General features: G+C 34.8%; 4 protein-coding genes across 4 annotated transcripts; 3 read left to right on the forward strand and 1 right to left on the reverse strand.

Moving 5' to 3' along the window:
- On the forward strand, positions 1,710–2,503 carry LOC105164332 (uncharacterized protein At1g15400-like). Its single transcript, XM_011082957.2, has one exon. The coding sequence runs from the start codon at positions 1,894–1,896 to the stop codon at positions 2,263–2,265; it is 372 nt and encodes a 123-aa protein (XP_011081259.1). The 5' UTR covers positions 1,710–1,893; the 3' UTR covers positions 2,266–2,503.
- LOC105164348 (transport protein particle 20 kDa subunit) lies at positions 5,929–9,723 on the reverse strand. The gene is made up of 5 exons (XM_011082981.2): positions 9,444–9,723; positions 9,241–9,326; positions 9,000–9,061; positions 7,269–7,354; positions 5,929–6,261 (listed from the first exon to the last, which is right to left on the reverse strand). Exons 1-5 carry the CDS (start codon positions 9,522–9,524, stop codon positions 6,169–6,171), a joined length of 408 nt encoding a protein of 135 aa, XP_011081283.1. The 5' UTR covers positions 9,525–9,723; the 3' UTR covers positions 5,929–6,168.
- Positions 9,990–13,976, forward strand: LOC105164341 (probable polygalacturonase At1g80170). Its single transcript, XM_011082970.2, has 9 exons — positions 9,990–10,307; positions 10,865–10,996; positions 11,106–11,276; positions 11,386–11,406; positions 11,541–11,748; positions 12,287–12,368; positions 12,438–12,546; positions 12,724–12,840; positions 13,360–13,976. The coding sequence occupies exons 1-9, from the start codon at positions 10,062–10,064 to the stop codon at positions 13,657–13,659; spliced, it is 1,386 nt and encodes a 461-aa protein (XP_011081272.1). The 5' UTR covers positions 9,990–10,061; the 3' UTR covers positions 13,660–13,976.
- Positions 15,999–19,108, forward strand: LOC105164356 (uncharacterized protein At2g34160). The gene is made up of 5 exons (XM_011082995.2): positions 15,999–16,334; positions 16,428–16,476; positions 17,561–17,623; positions 17,742–17,806; positions 18,732–19,108. Exons 1-5 carry the CDS (start codon positions 16,218–16,220, stop codon positions 18,819–18,821), a joined length of 384 nt encoding a protein of 127 aa, XP_011081297.1. The 5' UTR covers positions 15,999–16,217; the 3' UTR covers positions 18,822–19,108.

Here is a 19,606-nt window from a genome sequence, read left to right on the forward strand (position 1 = left end):
AACCTAATAGTTATTGTGTTATTCGACCTCCATTTTTATTCAAATTATTTGACCAGTTTAAATACGATTTGGACTCAAATTGAGAATCACAACACGAACACGATTCCCACAGTATGAATCCCACTGTAAAAGCATCCATGTCGTTTCTTAATACCATTTTTTTTTTTAATTCAAATGAATTTTTTACCCTTTTTTTTTTATTTCAAATGACTTTTTTACTCTCTTTCTTTTTGTTTTATATTATATTTACCGTTGAAAATTCTTCAAAGGTTCCATCCTTTTGACTTTTTGTCAGCTAGGGCACACCGATCAGGTAACTTGGTCAAAAGCAAACAAGTCGCAGAGACGTTACAAACTAATGCAGAATATTGTTGTGCAATCTGCATTTGAGCAAGCAATATATTACTAAATTATTTTGAGAAATTAATTAATTAACCCATAGTAATTATATTAAAAATCCTGATATGCAGCAATTATATAAAATTCCAACGGTAATAAAGGTAGTAAATAAAAAGGATAAATTGACATTTTATAATATACGATCTATTTATGTAAATTACCAATATCTTTTGCGTAATTATAAAAATGACCCCTGACAGTAAAAGAATAAGGGTAATTTGTATAATTTTTTTGGGGGAGGGGGGATTGATTGCGTAATTTTCTGAAAGTAAAAATGATTTGTGAAACAATATTGATGTTCTTTGTAAGAATGATTTGAGAAACTATGTTGATGTTCTTTGTGTGTATATTTAATTTTTTAAAAAATATAAATAGATTACATACTAAAGAATATAAATATAATAATTGGAGCACATTAATGGCCTTTGTCATCATCAAAATGTCAAATTATGGAACCATTTTGACTAAGTTGCATCCGTTTGCCCTCTTCTCTTTACCAACCAATATCATATTCTCATTCTTGACTTCTTCTTCCTTTCTCTTTTTTGTTTTTATTAGAATTAAGAAGAAAAGAATTAAATCCTTCATAATAAGCACGATTTAACTTTTATTCATTTAAAAAAAATTATTTAAAATTCTATTCGCTTACTACTGAATCAACAACTTGTTAATCCTATGTAATTAATATACCACAACTTTAAATTGAATAAATTGGGAGTGAGATAAATTTAAAACTCTAAAAACTCGAGATTCATTTATAATCCGAAGTTAGATTTCAAGCAAGTTCGAGTCTTCCTAATTTTTCCAAAAATATTTAAACATAAAATAGTACCTAATTAGTTCCAAAAAATATTAAATAAAATAAACACACTCGAGCCATCCAATCAGAATTTTCCTTTTCCGCCTATACGTAAAGTTTTATTTTCCCAAATAGTCATTTTCTTAAAAGAATAAATACCTCAAGAGTTGTTTCTAGTAGATGCATAATTCTAATATGTTTCAATTTATGTTACATTTTGTGTTTTGTATATTGAATGTATAATAGATGAATGTCAAAATATTAACGACTTGTCATTCGATTAGTGTCTAATAACATAAGTTATTTTTTGTATTTATTTTGTATGAACTTTATAGTATTATTTTGTAAAAATACTTTATTTAGAAGATTTATAAATCGCTCAAATTTCTTCCCTTATAATTAATACGAGTATTTGATATATTTTTTTTTCCTAAAACATTGAGTGCGGCGTCTAAGAGATAAGACACACAAAAAAATACAAAAGCAAGAGATATAAATACAGATCACATCGCAAGAAAAAGCCCACAGCCTAAACATCCCCACAAGCACTATTTCTCCTATTATAGATACTAATAATTCAGAGCTATCATCCAAGAAATCTCTACCCACTCCATTACAGAAAAGTAAAAAACAAAAAGAGAAAGAGGCTTCAGAAACAGAGAAACAACTTGATAAAGTTCGTTTCGAGGTTGTTTATGGCAGGTCTGCAGAGATCCGCAGTATCGTTCAGGCGACAGGGCTCCTCGGGATTAGTATGGGACGACAAATTTCTCGCTGGCCTCGCCGACCAACAGAAGGAGGATGACAACACCAAACCTCAACAAGAAAGTAAACAAGATTCCGCCTCCCATGCCCCAGCCCTAGCCGCCACGAATTCGTCTCCGCTTACCGGATTGACGATCGAGAGGAGCCGATCCAACGGCGGCCGGGGGTTCCGGACGGGAAGGGTGTCGCCGGCGATTGAGCCGCCGTCGCCCAAGGTATCCGCCTGCGGGTGCTGCAGTGCTTTTGGGAAGAGTAAGAAGACGCGCCACCGGCCGCCGAAGACTGGTAAGCGCGTTGTGTGAGGTTTTAGAGGGAGGGATACGGTGTGGGAGGTGTACGTGAGGTGTTATATGATCGTGTCTATGAAATTGAGGTGAAAGAATTTTGAGAGGTGATGAATGAAAAAGATCAAATGATTATCATACTCTTAATAACTCTTCTCTCTCTATCTCTCTTTTCTTTTTTCTTGAGCTTTGTCATTTGTGTAATATATTTGTGCATATCTTTATTATCAATGGACATTGCTTCTCTCTTGAATTACGAGTTTTGGTATTCATTGATTTCATAATTATACAATCTTGATAGTGGAAAGATTTGCTCTAACCGATGAGCTTGAGACCCATAAAATCCTACGATTACGAGATTCTGAATTTGTATTTCATCAAATATGCTAAGCACTCTCATAATTTTATATAAATGTTCAAGTCCAAGATTATACAATTACAAAATTTTAAATTTAGTATATTATCAAACGTGTTTGTATTTGTCATGTTTTTTGTTTGATGCTAAGAATATTTTTATTTAATTATTATTTGTGATTGATTGGTCTTAATAATTATATCACGGGTATTTATTGTAATAATACAATTACGGTATGGTTGATTATGTTTTTAAATTATAGTTAATTTGATAATGAATATAACATATTGATCCTATAATATTCTTACACAAAAATATAATAATATATGAGTTGTCATAACAGTTGAATTAGTCTAATCCGAACATAAATGAAATTTTGGGGTTTGTTGATTAATTGATAGTTAGAAAAAAAGTGAAAAGGGGAGAGTGTGAATGAGTGAATATTATTAAATTGATGTGATAATGTTTGTTTATGGGGATATGGCAAAGGCGGTCATCACGATTGTCTATCTACATCACTTCCTTTTTTCTGTTAAATAAAAATAGGTGGTTAGATCATCGATTTGACCACCTCCACCATACACTTCCTTTGCTTCGCTCAAAAAGACTACACTATTACAATTTAAATTACGAATAATTATATTGTCCTGTTTTTTAATTTAGTTTTAATTATATGAGATTTTATATAGTTTGAAAAATTAAATTTATATTTTTTTATATAATAAATAAAATTTTATGTTAGTTAAAATTTATTAAATTTATTATATCAATATAAGAGTTGAATAAATATATATTTATTCTCGATTAGTTTATTACAAATTTATAATAAATCAAACAAATCCTAACTGAGCAAATTGCTCTATATATCTTCACACTCGTATATATGTGAGAGGTATATCTATCATCATCCTTATAAATGTATTTTAATAAAAGAGATTTGTTTGACTAAAAATCGGTGAGTAATCGTGGGTGAATATAAATTTACATTCAATTTTTTTATTGAAATTTACAAATTCGTTAAGTTTTGATTTTGGAGAACTATTTATTTATTAGATGTAAAGAAACGTTATAGACAACAGATAATAATTTTTTAAATCACAGGAGATACACATAAAATTACACTAAACCTCATACAAGGATAGTGTAATTATCCCTAACAATGACCTGTGTATACTTTCCGATTTTATAAGAAGTGAATCCTATTGTTGATTGAACTGGGTTGGATTAGAAAATCCATTGTATTAACACTCAAAATAAAAAGAAAAAGAAAAAAAAAAGCGAGGAAAGAGGACCAGTCATTAAACAATAGCCACAAAATTATTTAATAGATTAGAATATTATAAAATATAGTTTAAAATAAAAATTTGAGTTGAATTGAAAGAAGTAAAGAAATAAAGAATAAGAGGATGTGTTTATTGATGCAATTACTTGAATAATATATATATATATATATATATATATATATATCCAGTGACTCTCCTGGTGCCTTGTGATTCACAGACATTATTATTGTGTAGAAGATTCTAGAGTTAATAGTCCCATTTCATTACATTCCCCGCTCCCCAAGAGAAATTCAATGCTATAGTAAATAAGGTTGTGGTACAGGTACACTCGTTGCTCTGTGTATTATTTATGTGTATGGATAATTGAGATATGGATTTTATTTTTAAAATACAAATATGTTTTTAATTATTTAAATATTTAGAATAGTAAAGATGGAATACCAACCAATAAATAGGAGGAGTACATAGTTGGTTAGCATTCCATTCTCACCCATAGGAAGGTACCAAGTTTATTTCTCTTATGACATCGCTAAACCTTACGTACCAAATCCGAAAAGACAATTTAAGATAGTTGGTTGGCCAAGACCTTATACCCACAACCAACAGCCATGGAGGGAGAGTTTGAGAACCAGCTCCGCTTCTCCTTTCTTCCCCTCCATACTACACCTAAATTCATTCCAAGCCCAGACAAAAATTATCTTCATACACACTTCCTTGTCCAGAGTAAACTTTTTAATATTTTACAAGCATTCTAATATAAATAATTGATCCACCACTTTTATCATAGTTCAAGAAAACCTTTTCATAGTAAAACCCATCTTCAATAACTGTCAACCTATGAAGATTGTCTAAATCTCAATACCTTTTTTGTCTCATCTTCTCTTCACATTTCAAAATCAGTCACCTCATCTCTTAACAACTCCATGCTCTGCTATGAATAAGACGAGACATGTGACACTACAAACCAACAATAAAGGGTATTAAAAGATTTTCAATCACTTGAACTAAGACACTTAATCAGGTCTCCCATCATTAGCAAGTTTACTTTCTATGATTTCTATTATTAAGTTGTATAAACAGCCTAATACACCCAGCTAAGGTGTTTATTTGCATTGTTTATGCTCATTTCTAATCCAAAATCCCTACACTAGTTATTGTTTGGATTGAATATTTCAATCCAGATACATGTGGATTGAGTTATTCAAACCAAACGGTCTAAAGTAAACATAATACAATTAATACAATGTTGCTTTTACCCAATCACCCAAATAATTCATATCACAAAGTAAACAGGTCTGTGGGGGTTGGGGGGAGTCAGTGCTGTTGTCCCTACCTGTGGTCTCATATTAGATTAGCACATCATCATAGCCATTTGTTTATGGAACAATAATAAGGTACAATTATAGGTTTATGGACAGTTATCAAAATGATAATTTTATCACGAGATAGCCAGCTGTATACCAAATTGCACAATTTCAGCTAACACGATGTGCAAGTTTTATCCCATCAGCATGATGATGACAGCTCCCTGTGCCAATTTCTTGTCATTGTTATTGCTTTTCTACATGATGATCATGTCCTTTGAACACATGCAAAAAAGGCAATGGAGGCTGCTTTAAGCAGTTGCTTCGTTTGGATCCAAAGTATGCCAACACTAATACCCAACATAAAGCTAATGGAGTTCCAAGCGAAGCTTCACTGGGGTGTGTGTGTGTGAGGGAGAGAGAGAGAGAGGGAGAGAGAGGAGAGAGAGGGAGAGGGAGATTGTCTCTTAAATAAGCTGCTCCATTAACTTGAAGCATGGAAAGTACGATGTTGCTGTTGGATCAACATATGATGATGTCGTCGCGTATGATCCAATGACTGATGGTACATACATGCGCAACATCACCAACCGGCAAAGCATTTCGGCACCTTGCGATAAAAGTTTTGACACCATCCAGAACCATGAAATTTCAGATATATTCAACTTAGTTTGTTGACTTACTATTTGGGCCATGAAATATGCAACCTATTTGGGCCAAAGCATTATGCTAGTCAACGGTATCTAACTGGAGCTAGAATGCATTTAATATATAGCTGAGAAATGAAGATACAAAAGGTCGGCATTGTAATATGTTAGACATTACAAGAGGTGCTGCTACATAACATCACTACTTCTGATGTAAAAATCAATCATCACGATATTGAAACAAAAAAGTTCAGAGAAAATCCTGGTTAACATAGCACACCTGGAAGCAAATTCACAGGAAGCTCCAGACACCACCGAATCAAAGGACTGCTTCACAAATATTTTCTAGCAAGGGCCCGAACTTTTGTATCAAAATGTGATGATGTAATGCGACTTCCAGGTAGGTAAAGAGGATTGAGAAGAGTCTGCAAATGTTGAATATTAGATCAGCATTTTGTTGCCGAAATATGTCAAATAGATCGAAGTACATGAATTTTATGCCTTTATTTCTTTCTCTGTAAGGAGCCGGGGAAGTCAAGAAAATTCAACAGCCGGGTATGATGCATCCACATGAGATACTACTTGTAACACTAGTATTTAAGCTATTAAGAAACCATAAGAATAAAATTCTTTTGTTCAATCTTCCAAATCACACTATGACGACTTGCCAAAACTAGAACTTCACATGTTCCTCATCGTGTGAAGAGGAAAAATGCTTACTCAAGTACTTCATAGTTTGTGTGTTCAATTTAGGACTGGATCTATGCTACTGATCACAAATGAATAAAGCATGCACAGAGATACATGAGTTAAGGAGGAAGAACTCATACTGACAGGAATGCATGATCAGAAAAAAAGGCCATGATTCATGAAGGTAGGCTTCCTAGGAAGGATGCAGGTGCCTAGGTGTTCGTTTCTCATGCAAACTTGGCTATTAAGACTGAAGTTGATTATTTGTCAATCGCATAGAAAAGGTGAATAACAAGGAATAATACGGAAATGGACTCAGAAGTTCTGCTCAAGGCATTCAGAAACCACAGTGTCATAACACAAGCATGATGTCAAAAGCAAGTAGTGGGTTGCTCAAATGATGCAGATGAAAAGCATAATTTTACCAAAAACTTTTCCTGGAGTACAGCGGATTATCAATGGGCCAACTTAAGTTCATTATCTAATGAAAAATGCTCTAGCACCACTCTGGTGGTTTCTTAGCAAGTGCAATCAAAAGTTTGCCAGTACTACTCTAAATGATCCAGTGGCCGCCTTCTTTCTAGTACATTAGGTTGTGAAGGTAGACTTGAGTTAGATGGCCAGGCTGCAATGTTAGGCAAGACTACTTGACAAGTCTATGTAGGAGAACTAAAGAATCAGCTGTTCCTACCACAATTTCAATGGGATTGAAAATATTAAAGAAGCATCTACTCGAACTTGCCTTGATATATAGCTCATGAACCTCTTGGAAGAAGCTCTTGATTCCATCATCATTACGAGAATCATGAAGCAGCATCAGTCGAGTATGTATGACTCTTATTGGTTAAAGAAACAAAAATGTGAACACTTGGCTATTACCTATATCAATTCTAAAAAAATAAAGTATAGTTCCCAAGTATAACAAACTGATACACATGGAAGCAAATTTCATGTTCATAAAATAAAAATCCGGAAGAAAATATGAAAAGGACTGAGTACAACTGAAATAGAAAAATGGAATAAGGAAATCATTAGTAAGAAATACAATTTGTCTATGCAGCAGAAAATCAGGGGATTAGCAGCTGACAGATGTTTGAGTAATCATCAATAGTACAATTTGATTGTTGGGGGTAGCAACATTGATTGTATCATTTAGGAACAGTTATACTGCTGAAAATAAGGACAGAAGTGAAATTCTAAAGACTGCAAAAGTTACAAAAGACAGAAGAAAAAGAAAATATGAAACAGAAAAAAAATCCCTGCTTGCAAGAGAATAAGCAAATCATAATAACATCAGCAAAATTACATTAATACCAACTGGACCCATTGGCCATTAGAAGTTCTTACTTATTTACAGGTTGTGGATTTTCCTGTGACCATCAGGACATATGCTTGATTTTCCTGAAGAAACCAATTACATATGCAACTCATGAAGCAGAGACTCTCCTTCACTTTTTAGGACTCTGAAAAGGGATCAAGTTATTAATACTTCTCTGTGTTTCACCCATGCCAAAGCTATTTAAGGATCAAATACCTTAGAATATAAAGATAGAGAAACCATAGACACTAAAGTTGCAGCAGCTTATCGGTATAAAACCATAATCTACATCTAAGTGGTAAAACTTGTTCCAAATTCAACTATATGTTGAGTCCAGATTTCCTCTTCTTTGGGCATGAGTTCGCAGCAGATATAGACAAGAAAGTGATGACTAGAAAGACGATCACCTGAACAGGATAAGAGACCCCATTCACAGATACAATATTTCACCTTCCACAATGCAGAAAAGGGTTCAAGATCCCTTCAGACTTAAGAACTAGTCGTTTCAAATTGAATGGTTCAAACCAATGGATTTCAAATCATAATAACAGGCCCGTCATACTTTTTGAACAATGTTAAATTATTATGTTTTAGGAGTTCCCCATCAATCCATCAAGAAATTAATCCTTTAGATAGAAACATTTCCAACTAAGCATAGTTGACATCACAAAATTCAAAGGCACGGTGTGAAATCCTTTTATACAACTAATCGGTTTTACAATGAATGATTGCACTCAAACCTTTAAGGCCATACACAAATATAGGACGTACTAATAAAAGAAATTCTGGTTTTAAAACAGGATTCAAACACCATGTACCTATTTAGTACTCACTGCATTAATCACTACCATAACGATGGGAACAAGGAAAAAGGTTTTGGAGATGACATCCATTGAGAAAGCAATAAAACTCCATTCCTCGGAAACGCAGCAACATTAATGCCTATATCATCAGAGATTTCTCCAAAATGATTCTTTCAGCAAAACAACCAAAAACTACTCGAGTTTCATAGTTTCAGATACAACTAAACTATTTGGGATGTTACACATCAAAGTAGAGTACCCAAAACGTCTAGCCATTGTTTAATTTTTTTCAAAATTATTTCTCGAAACAAACATGTAAACCTCAAATTAGTCAAAACAAATGAAAGGATATGACCAGCAGTCACGTACACCGACACCACCAAGTCATTGAATCTGTCAATCGCTTTTAGAAACCTGATTCATATAACAATACAAGAAGAAGGTAATTCAGACCATCAACTACAAGATAACCAATACACCAGTTAGGAACCGAAATGCATCAAACAACTGCAAAAATTTGGGCGTGATTGTCCATACACACACCACAGATACAACATACAAACGATATGAAGTGAGTGAAGTGGAAATCTTACATAGCACTTGTAGTCCAGGCCATGTCCTGAACAATGTCTAAAGCAGCATGCAATATGAACTGGTGTTGATGAGCAGCATCCTCTTTCTACCAAAATTCGTTACAAATTCATAAAAAATATTCATTATAGAAAATATTTCAGCAATTCACTCGTACAAAACGAAAATTGAGCTAATATAGTTGGGGAAGACGAAGGGAGCCTACCTTGGGGACACTACCAACTTCAGCTTCGTAAATCGGGATGTCATTCTTGCTGACGATCATGAAACACGCCGTACTTGCCATCTACTACTAACTCTTCTCCTTCAACCACAGGTTTAATTTCTTGCTGATTTCCTAACCGATAGTTATATTAAACAAAATGTGATTGAAAGATTGAAATTCTCACTGGGACTTAGATCGAACCCTAATTCGAACAGCGACACAGAAATCAGATTGAAAATTTCAGGCATCAGAGCCGTATGCAATTGTGATATTTTCCCAACTGTGAAGGGCGTTTCTGTCATTCGGTAAAAACGGGCGGGTTAGCAATGCGGGTAGGCTTGTCCGGGCACGAGACCGCCCCGTCTACTCCTATTCGGATAGATCAGACCCGACTCCATTAAGCTGCTTCATCCTTTCTTCGTACTCTTTTGTCCTAAGCCCACCCTTTAATATTCAGCCCAACACTGTTCCTCAGAAATTGGGCAGTAATGACAATGTCAAACAAAAAGAAACTCAAGAAAACTATACACACACACAACACGCACACATATATATATTTCTCCTATAACTTTCTGAAGTCAGAAAACAAGAGCTATTTTTCTGGTAGTTTGCTAGAAGATGAGAAAGCTGGAACCTTTTTCTTCTTCTTCAAATGCCTTTTCTTGTTTCAGACATTCTTTTCTTGAAATACTGTATCTCGGCATCTGTTTGGTCTTAAATGTCACCTACGGAAGTGGGTTTGATCCTTTAATCCAGCTCCCCTCATCTGGGCTCCCCACAAACACTTCCAGCAGGTCAAAAACTGTGCTTTTTAACATCGATGATTTTGGTGCTAAAGGGGATGGAATCGCTGATGACACCAAGGTATAAATTCTTTAATTCCCATAAAAAGGAAGAAGATATTCTTCTTGTGTGTAGTAACATGTCTTTCATTTTCTTCTAATATTTTTTCTTTGTTACTGTGTAAAATGAGTGTGTTTATTGATCATATGACTGCTGTGGTTATGCATTTTCTTTCAATAATAAAAGCTTTGTACTTATTCTTGCAATAATGGTGAATGGTAAAAGATATTATATAAATTCAATTCGTTGTATAGATATTTCATATACTATCAGTACGAAAGTACAACCTAGCCCCTGGAGGCAAGTTGTAAAGAGATTTCATTCAGATGAATAATTAAGGAGAGCAAAAGAGAGACTTTGACTCAATGTCTCAGCTTTTGTTGATGTTGTTTGCTATATTCTTGGAAATTTCTCATTTCTGCTTCCTTGACTTGTGGGTTTTTGATGAAGATCCTTTTAGTCTTTGTCGAACACATTTTGATGATCTTTTCATAGAGTCAGTACAAAGTATCCTGTCATAACGGTTCCATTTAGGAAACTCTTGTGTCTGAATCCTATAGTAATTTGATGGCGTACAGATTGTGCAAGATGTTTGGAAGGTGGCCTGTTCTTCATCTTCGCCAGCGAAAATTATAATTCCAGCAGGGAACTCTTATTTAGTTAAACCGATTGATTTTCCCGGACCTTGCCAGTCAAACGTGACCTTGAGGGTACAAGCTGAATTCCCTTATACTTTTTGCGAAATGTATTTAGAAATAAAATGCAATTTGAAGACTGTTTAATTAGATCAAACTTTGTACTCTTAAAAAATATTCATAGGTTTCTGGTATTCTTGTTGCGCCACAAGATCCTGAGGTCTGGGATGGTTTAAATGTGCATAAGTGGCTCTATTTCCATGGAGTGAAGCAACTCACAATAGAGGGCGGTGGACTAATTGATGGGAGGGGCCAGAAATGGTGGGCTCAATCATGCAAGACCAACGAATCAAATGTACGTCCATGTTACCTAAACACATCTCACACTCACATTGTCCCATAATGTTCTTGTGTCTGGATCAAAAGAGATGTTTCTGAAACTTAATTGGATCTTCCTTTGGCAGCCCTGCACACATGCTCCAACGGTTAGTACTTTCTATGTCGATGCAATTTGCTTATTCACAAGATCTGTAAATCCACTTTTCCTGTCAAGAAGAGAAAATGTACTTCATTGATTTGAACACTTTTTGCTGATTTTGGAAAATTGGCTATAATGCAGGCTGTTACTTTCCATAAGTGCAAGAACTTAAAAGTCAGGAATGTTACTTTGGTTAACAGTCAACAGATGCACATGGCGTTCACGAACTGTATGCATGTTGCAGCTTCTGGTGTCACAGTTATTGCACCTGCTGATAGCCCAAACACTGATGGAATCCACATAAGCACCACAACACATGTTGAACTAAAGAATATCGCTGTTGGAACAGGTTTGTTTCTCTTTGAAAGAGTTGAAGCTTAATCCCTTCCAACCAACGCCTTTTACATTTACTAATACCAATAGTCAGTATCTACTTTGTTTTTTCAATAAATTGACAATAGAAAGCAAAAAAAGAAAGCTGATGAAACTTGCATATGTCTCTAAAAGTATTAGAATATATGTTAAGGAAAAGATCCGAGCTAGTTCAGCACAGTGGGCTCTGAAAAGCTGAATTGTGTTGATGATCTAAGTCAAGAACAAGCCCGTCTCTGTAAGTAAACAAAGCCTAGCTCGGCTTTACGAACAACGCATGTATGGTTCTTGCTATACCTGAGCTTTCAGCCTGAGAGACGTGAGATCTTCATCCAGAGGGATCAGGGGAAACAACTAAAGAAAAACATTAATGTGTAGGATGGAAACGGCTCCTTGGGGATACTATGAAATCAAACATGTGCTGCTTGAGCGAACACCAGTTTTTCTACTCTCTCCTTTCTAGTTCCTCATGTTATTTGGAGAATGCATGCTAAATTATTATTTATTTTTGGCAGGAGACGACTGCATATCCATAGTCGGCAATTCTTCTCAAATTCGTATAAAAAATATCGTCTGTGGGCCTGGCCATGGTATAAGGTATAATTATTCCCATCTACTTCTAACCATCCTCCAACAAATTTCTAGTTAATAATGGTCTTTTTGCAGTATCGGAAGTTTGGGAAAGTACAATATGTCTGCTGCTGTTCAGGATGTTATCGTTGATGGGGCAGTTTTATTTAACACCGAGAATGGGGTTAGGATCAAAACATGGCAGGTAATATTTCTACCACCTCTTTTCCAGACCTCACACACGGCTTGTTAAATCTCTAACACACTGCAGAAGTTTCTTTTTTTTCCTTTCTCACTCTGTAATAGATGTGTTTCTAATGCAAATAAAAACTCTCGCACACACTCTCTCTCTCTTTGATTTTCATGTTCTCCGAATTGGCAGGGGGGCAGCGGTTTTGCGAGGAAAATTACCTTTCAGAACATATTGATGCGTAATGTTTCCAATCCCATTATAATTGATCAATATTACTGTGACTCTCCAGTGCCTTGCCTAAACCAGGTATGATTTTGCCAAGGGTTAACAAGAAAAGTTTGAGAAATACTAGCTGTGCATTCTTGTCTCCGTCTGGCGATTGGTATGAACTGTCCTCATAAGAACACACAATCCTCCCGTCTTTCGATATAAGTGCAAAACGGAACAGCATAAAATTGCTTCATGTGTTGTTTTTCATTTAATTATGGAGTGACTTACTCTATTTGCCATTTCTTCACATGTGTGATTCACCTATATATAGTGGTGGATATTGTAATTTCAAATTAAGAGAGAATGAATATGTCGTGGCCCTTTGCACATTTGTTTATGGGTGTAGGCTGAATAGCATAATCCTTAGTTTTCTTATTCTCCCTTCACCTTTTCTCAACACGCCCCTTTGCACATTTGTTTATGGATGTACATTGGATCGCAATTTTCTTTCTTCTTCCTTCACGTTTCCTCAAGACGTCAAAAATTTAAAAATTTCCATCCATAATTGCTTATACCGGTGTGTCTAAGATAAATTGTTTTTCATCCACATTGCAGACTTCCACCGTCCATATCGACAGCATTTCCTTCCGCAACATCAAAGGAACATCAGAAACAGAGGGGGCTATCATGCTTTTATGCAGTGACAGCTATCCATGTAAAAGATTGTACTTGGAGAATGTTGAACTTGAATGGTTGTATGGGATTGCAAAATCGTTCTGCTGGGAAGCGTACGGCACAACCTCAGGTCTGATGTCTCCGCCTTCTTGCATTCCATCTGATGGTAATGTGATCAGTAACGAAAACAACTACAACTCATCAACGAGCTTGCAGAAAGATGACCATGCTTTCATTTAAACATAAAGGACACGACACGGGCAACTCACAACTCCCGTCTCTTTGTTTTCCGAACGCACCACCATTGCTACACATTCGTTTCCAACGGTTTGAATGGCAGATAGAGTGTTTGGCATCAAGACACATAGGAGTCTGTAGTGAAAACAGATTTTGGCATGCAGTGATTTTTATTGTGAACAATCTTCGAATTAGTTGCTTGTCATTGGCTTTTTACGTTTACCACGAAATCGATGTTGTATATTTATGCTATTGTATTGAGCCTCTTTTCTTGCTGTCAAATTCTTACCATCCAAATACTAGGATGCTTCATTTTAAAATAAGATTTACATCTTATACATAATCAAACAGCGTTGTTACTTTTTTTAGGGATGATGTATTTAAGTGAAGGAATACGCTTCTAATACACAAAATGCATCTTAAATCCTCCTGGAAGAAAACCTACAAGACGAATCACCATTAGACTACATCAAGAAGGTCCCAATAAAAGCCTTTCGATGATTTAGTTAGATAGGTTGTAAGGATAAAGTGTTTAAGGTTGTAAAAAATGTTAGGTCAGCAATTGTTCTTCAGTATGAAGAATGATTATTTATAGATTTTTTTCAATTGTATTATTCTATACATCCGTATGGAATACGGATAACAAAACAATCAAATGATTACGGTAAGTCCATACATAATAGGATTGTGGGCAAGGTCATAGTGACCATAAATGAATGATTCAAGTCCAAAACTGACTGCAAATTGAAAAGTAGTTGGAGGCAACAAAGTTGACGTAGGCCTGAGTTTGAGCTCGAGTCTCATAGTCATATGTATGTATGCACACACAATAAACATATCATTTCTAAATGTGAAATGAGAGTGAAGATGAAAACAAATAGCAAGATACGATGAGAAGTATAAGTACTATATTATGTTTGTTTTACTAATTATAAAATTAATCTCATTTTTAGATTTATGTATCGTAATATTAATAAAAATACATTTTTAATTGTTGTAATCATTGTTATTGTTATTATTAGTAGTATTAATTTATGAGTATTACTAAACTTAATTCAAATATTTTCCATGAATATTGTTAGATTAATCATACATATTTACATGCTTTATGTACTAGGAAAATGTGTATATTGATTAGGGAAAATTATTTATTAACTTGTTTAAGTTTGTCAACTATTAATTTTAAGTTTTTAAATTTATCCATTTTAGTTTTAGTTCGATAACTTTTAAAATTGCTTAATATTAGCTTTTTGACCCAATTTTGGATAATTTTGTCCCTATACAGTTCTTCGAGAGCAATTTTATATATATCCATTCATTTTGCATCTCGTAGCTAATACTCGACTATAATAGTATAAGATTTTAGGTTTATTGAGCAAATATTTGTTTAAATTACACTTAGAACATTAAGATTGACTATCAGTCTTTATTATAAAAAAAAAAGAAGAGTCATAAATTAGGCTAAAGGACCAAATCTACTCAAAATTAATAGATAAATGACTAAATCTAATATTACAAAAAATAAAGGACCAAAATAAATTTAAACCAAAGTTATAGGACGGAAATTTTCTTTTTCCTTATTGATTATTATATGTTAGCTTATATATTTCAATTTTATTTGTCAAGATGGTTGAGCTATGTAATTTTTTCAAAACATCTTATAAAATATTTGAAAGCTTTTCATAAGATGTTAAAAATTGTTTGGTAAATATTTTAGAGAAATATATTATGAAATTAAGAAAAGTAGCGCACTCGCATCTTCCTTTTAAGAACTTAACAAACTTCTTCAATTTTGATCACATTGAGTACACGATTGTCGTAATTAATATTTAATAAGCTCTATAATTTTATTTTATTTGAACACTTTACATATTTACTTTTAAATACGACATAAACTTGAGCTACGTTGATCTCAGATCACTACCATTTGAGATGTAAAAATCATTGGTTATGTGATCTCATCACCTAAACTGTTTTATTTCAAAGAATTTGGAGTTCAAGAAGTTCGAGTCGAGCTTGTAAGGACCCTATTAAAGTCTTTTTATTGATTGTGATCATGATAAAATATTATTTTTGTACATATGGATAATTATAATAAAATTTTATTTATAGGGTGATCTTTTTACCCCTGAAAATAGTGAGAAGAATTAAATTTGAACAAAAAAATGATATGATTATTCAATTTAAGTAAATTTAAGATAACAAGAAAAAGGGGGAAATATAATATTTTTTATTTATAAAAAAGAAAAGATAAAAGCTAGAACTAGAAGATCTTTTTCCCCGAATTTGGTGGACCAAACAAAGCCTTATAACTAGGGAAACCATCATATCCTCACTTGGAACATCTCGTGACCTACTTCCAAACACCCCCTATAAACTGGCCCAGAATCGCAAACCTCAAAATAAAAACCCTAGCTCCTCTTTAAACCCTTGCGTTCGTTATTCACAGCACAAGGAGTTCACCCCAGAAAGACTGGGAGCAATTTCAACTACGCACAGCTTCTTGCTCATTTGCAGTGTTGAAATACACACGCGTTCCTTTAAATTAAGTCGTTATTGAAATGGAGGAGATTGCGGACGGATTGAACAAGATGAACATTGCGGAATCCCAGAAGAAGAACAGGATTCAAGTCTCCAATACCAAGAAGCCGCTTTTCTTTTACGTTAATCTCTCCAAGGTATTTGCTTTTCTGGTTTCCGTAATTCGTTTTATTTTAATTCGTGCCTTTTATAAATTGGGTATTTATTAATTTGAGGTATTATGTGTGTAGAGGTACATGCAACAGCACAACGAGGTGGAGCTTTCAGCACTTGGCATGGGTAATTTCTAGTTCTTCCTTATATATTTTTCTTGTGTGATTTCTTTTATGGAGATGTGTGGTTTCTGATCTCTGTTTTCAAGGAACGAGACTAGACTCGTTATACCTCTGCTTTTCAGTATGTCTCTTTTTTCTTTTATGATGTGGGCAAGGTATCTGGAGTTTCATAGTGAAAAATTTAATGCTGTGATGAATGAGACATTGTCTCTGAGATATCCTGGGGTTATTGCTTGTCTGTTCCTTGTGTTTTGGATATAGGGCGTTGATGTTGGTAGCCTGTTTTGGATTTGTAGTTACTTATTATTGTGTTGCAGTTTGTACTTAATACAATACATGGTAGTAGTAGTGTAGTTTGAAAGAAGTATATACAAGAATGTGCAGGCATGTAAAGGAGCTCTTTGATTCCATTAGTCCATGTTTGGCCCATTCTAAATTGTGTTCCGTACATTGACTGAAGGGAATTGGTTCTACTTTCTATTTGCTACTTCCACCCCAAATTCCCTTGAAGTTCTATTTGTAGTTGGTTTGTGCTTCTGAAGTGCCTCAGGTCGTTTACTTTACACTGAGAGACTTTGGGTGAGTGAGGTATGGTTCTGTGGGGACCTGTGTGGATTTATCATCTCACCTGGAATTTGTGCAATCTGCCTCCTCAAGTTCAGTGACCGCGGGTTCTGTTTGTCCTTGGGCGTGGCAATAATGTTGAATAAAGATTCATGTTAACTTTTTTCTATTCCTCTCTTACTTCAATATTTCCTTTTCCTTTTTCTTTTTTGTTTGGGTGCGGAGCATGATATAGACAATATGAATTGTCAAAAAAGATGCAGTATTAGAGTGAGAAGCCGACGGCGAGGTATAACATAGGAGGTCGAATTGACATTAATGATCATTTCCCCCTTCCTGTACCACACTTGGTGTCTATTGATGATTTGTACATAGCAGATTCTAGAAATAAGTAATTTCTATACTGTTGTCAATTCCTGGAGTGTTCCATGATTCCATCACTTAATGAGTATATCTTCTTCTTTCATTTTTCTGCTCTTGTTTTTCTATAATTTGCTGATTCAATTTTGCTTATTCTATTTCAGCAATTTCAACAGTTGTGTCAGTTGCTGAAATTCTGAAGAACAATGGATTTGCTGTTGAAAAGAGTAAGTTTCCAAACAGTTAGTCTGAACTGTTCCAACTGCTTTCTTCATTGTAACTTAAAATTGTGGATCACATTATACTGGATATTGTATTAAATCTATCTCCAACTAAAATATGTAGAGATCATGACATCCACTGTGGAGATAAAGGATGAATCAAGAGGAAGACCCATCCAAAAAGCTAAGGTAAGTCCAATTTTAGTCAGAGGTTTGACTTGCCTTTCATTTTTGTGTAGTGATAATGGCAGGGGTTAGGATCAGATAAACAAATAATTTGAATGGTTGATCAGACTATTCTGTTGTGTACATAATGATGAGTTGGCCACGTGATTCTTCCTTGGTTAATGATAATAACACCTTCAGCTAACACAGATGTGAACATGCATCTGGTACTTAGCTACATGACCTGTCACATTAATAGTATGTGAACATTAACGAATACATTGTTTGTAATTCATTGTGCTGGGGTTCTTGTGTAGTACAGTAGGACAATGCCATGCACTGATTCTTGTGCTTTCAATCTTAGTAGCATATTAGCGTGGCCTACAATAAGGGAGGCTTTTTAAGCTTTAACAACATGGGCCAAGGTATTACAAGTGACGGTTTCAGCTCTTACTTCTTTCTTCCTTTTTCCTTTCTACTCTGAAATTCGACTACAATTATTTTTGTCTAGAGCTATTTACATGTAGACTCTGCTTCATATATCATGTAAGTTGAAACAAATTGATTTTCTCTCCTATTTAATTTGATAGTGATATTGTCTGTGTATCAGACAGAAAAGGCTGTTTTGTTTGGGATTAAAAGATTAAAAGTTGCGTAAAAACCAATCACTCCTGGGGAGGTAAATGCTTATAAGCTCTCACAAGTCGTGTAAATACTGATGAAATGTTGCACAAGATGCCTTTCTCTGTGTGGATAATGTTCTAGAAGATGGGCATTGCTTTGTTTATGGAAAGATTTGAAACCTCACAACTCTCAGGACAAGCCTTTGCAGTCCAAGTTATAGTCATTTTCTCTGGGATCACCAATTAAGAATTGCAATATAATGTCCTTCACATTTTCTCACTCTTTATGTTGCCATTTGCACCTTACATCTGCTCTTTTTATACAGATTGAAATAGTACTTGGGAAGACAGCAAACTTCGATGAATTAATGGCTGCAGCGCAAGAAGGTGGAGAGAATGGAAATGGCGAGGACTAGGGCTGGAGGGAGCTGTTATATGCCACCTTCGGTTATGGATGTCTCCTTAAGTTTGGGTTCGTGTAGAGTGGGCTAAGGACAGTCTTAATAGTTGGTGTGGCTCTAATTTTGTAACAAATTGTTTCTTGACGTTTTTCTGATTGCGTCTCTATTCTGTTTTCCTTTTTGTTAATTATTCTTTAATGAAGTTTTTCCTATATCTGTGACATTTTGATGGCGTCCTGTAATGTGGGGTTGTGGCTTTGATTATTTTCTCTTGATAAGTTGAAGGCGTATCATCCACCCAAGCAACGAGTTTTTGTAGAGTTTCTCAACCGCATTCAACTGCTTTTATATAATGCAAATCTCCTTTAATTGGTATTTTATCACAAGTGATGGCGATGCTTAATTCCTTTTCTTCCAACAGAAATTACTGCCTGAAAAAGAAAATAAAAAATTAGACCTACGCGCTTGGTATTTAATAATCCATTTTGGAATGTACAGTATGTTAATTGTTGATCCTTATCTTTGCAGGTAATTTTATCTGTGAATAAAAAGAATCAAAGGAACGAAATGAATTTCACCTTGAAAAGCCTAGAAAATCTTCGAGAAAAAGATAGCGAAAATTAGGCGGGGTGTCACTGGCCGCTCCTTGGGCAAGACGGCCGGCAGTGACTTGCGGAGGACGTGCGGGCGGCTAGGGGAGGCCGGCCGGCACGCAAGTGCGCAAACGGCCTACGAGCAGAGACTCTTACCTATCGGGGATTGCAAAACTGTTCGTAGGGAAATTCCTTGATGTGTGGGGA

The sequence above is a fragment of the Sesamum indicum genome, linkage group LG1, assembly GCF_000512975.1.
Source record: "Sesamum indicum cultivar Zhongzhi No. 13 linkage group LG1, S_indicum_v1.0, whole genome shotgun sequence".
Classification (NCBI taxonomy): Eukaryota; Viridiplantae; Streptophyta; class Magnoliopsida; order Lamiales; family Pedaliaceae; genus Sesamum; species Sesamum indicum.

What these genes read in the sequence shown, in the direction of transcription:
- LOC105164332 (XM_011082957.2), top strand. Translation starts at nt 1,894, where the DNA reads ATGGCAGGTCTGCAGAGATCCGCAGTATCGTTCAGGCGACAGGGCTCC.
- LOC105164341 (XM_011082970.2), top strand. Translation starts at nt 10,062, where the DNA reads ATGAGAAAGCTGGAACCTTTTTCTTCTTCTTCAAATGCCTTTTCTTGT. An exon ending in GAATCGCTGATGACACCAAG is followed by an intron (nt 10,308 to 10,864) that starts GTATAAATTCTT and finishes GATGGCGTACAG; the next exon opens with ATTGTGCAAGATGTTTGGAA. An exon ending in GAATATCGCTGTTGGAACAG is followed by an intron (nt 11,749 to 12,286) that starts GTTTGTTTCTCT and finishes TATTTTTGGCAG; the next exon opens with GAGACGACTGCATATCCATA.
- LOC105164348 (XM_011082981.2), bottom strand. Translation starts at nt 9,524, where the DNA reads ATGGCAAGTACGGCGTGTTTCATGATCGTCAGCAAGAATGACATCCCG. An exon ending in GCCTGGACTACAAGTGCTAT is followed by an intron (nt 9,062 to 9,240) that starts GTAAGATTTCCA and finishes TATATGAATCAG; the next exon opens with GTTTCTAAAAGCGATTGACA. An exon ending in GGTGTACGTGACTGCTGGTC is followed by an intron (nt 7,355 to 8,999) that starts ATATCCTTTCAT and finishes TAAGAGTCATAC; the next exon opens with ATACTCGACTGATGCTGCTT.
- LOC105164356 (XM_011082995.2), top strand. Translation starts at nt 16,218, where the DNA reads ATGGAGGAGATTGCGGACGGATTGAACAAGATGAACATTGCGGAATCC. An exon ending in TTTACGTTAATCTCTCCAAG is followed by an intron (nt 16,335 to 16,427) that starts GTATTTGCTTTT and finishes TTATGTGTGTAG; the next exon opens with AGGTACATGCAACAGCACAA. An exon ending in TGGATTTGCTGTTGAAAAGA is followed by an intron (nt 17,624 to 17,741) that starts GTAAGTTTCCAA and finishes TAAAATATGTAG; the next exon opens with AGATCATGACATCCACTGTG.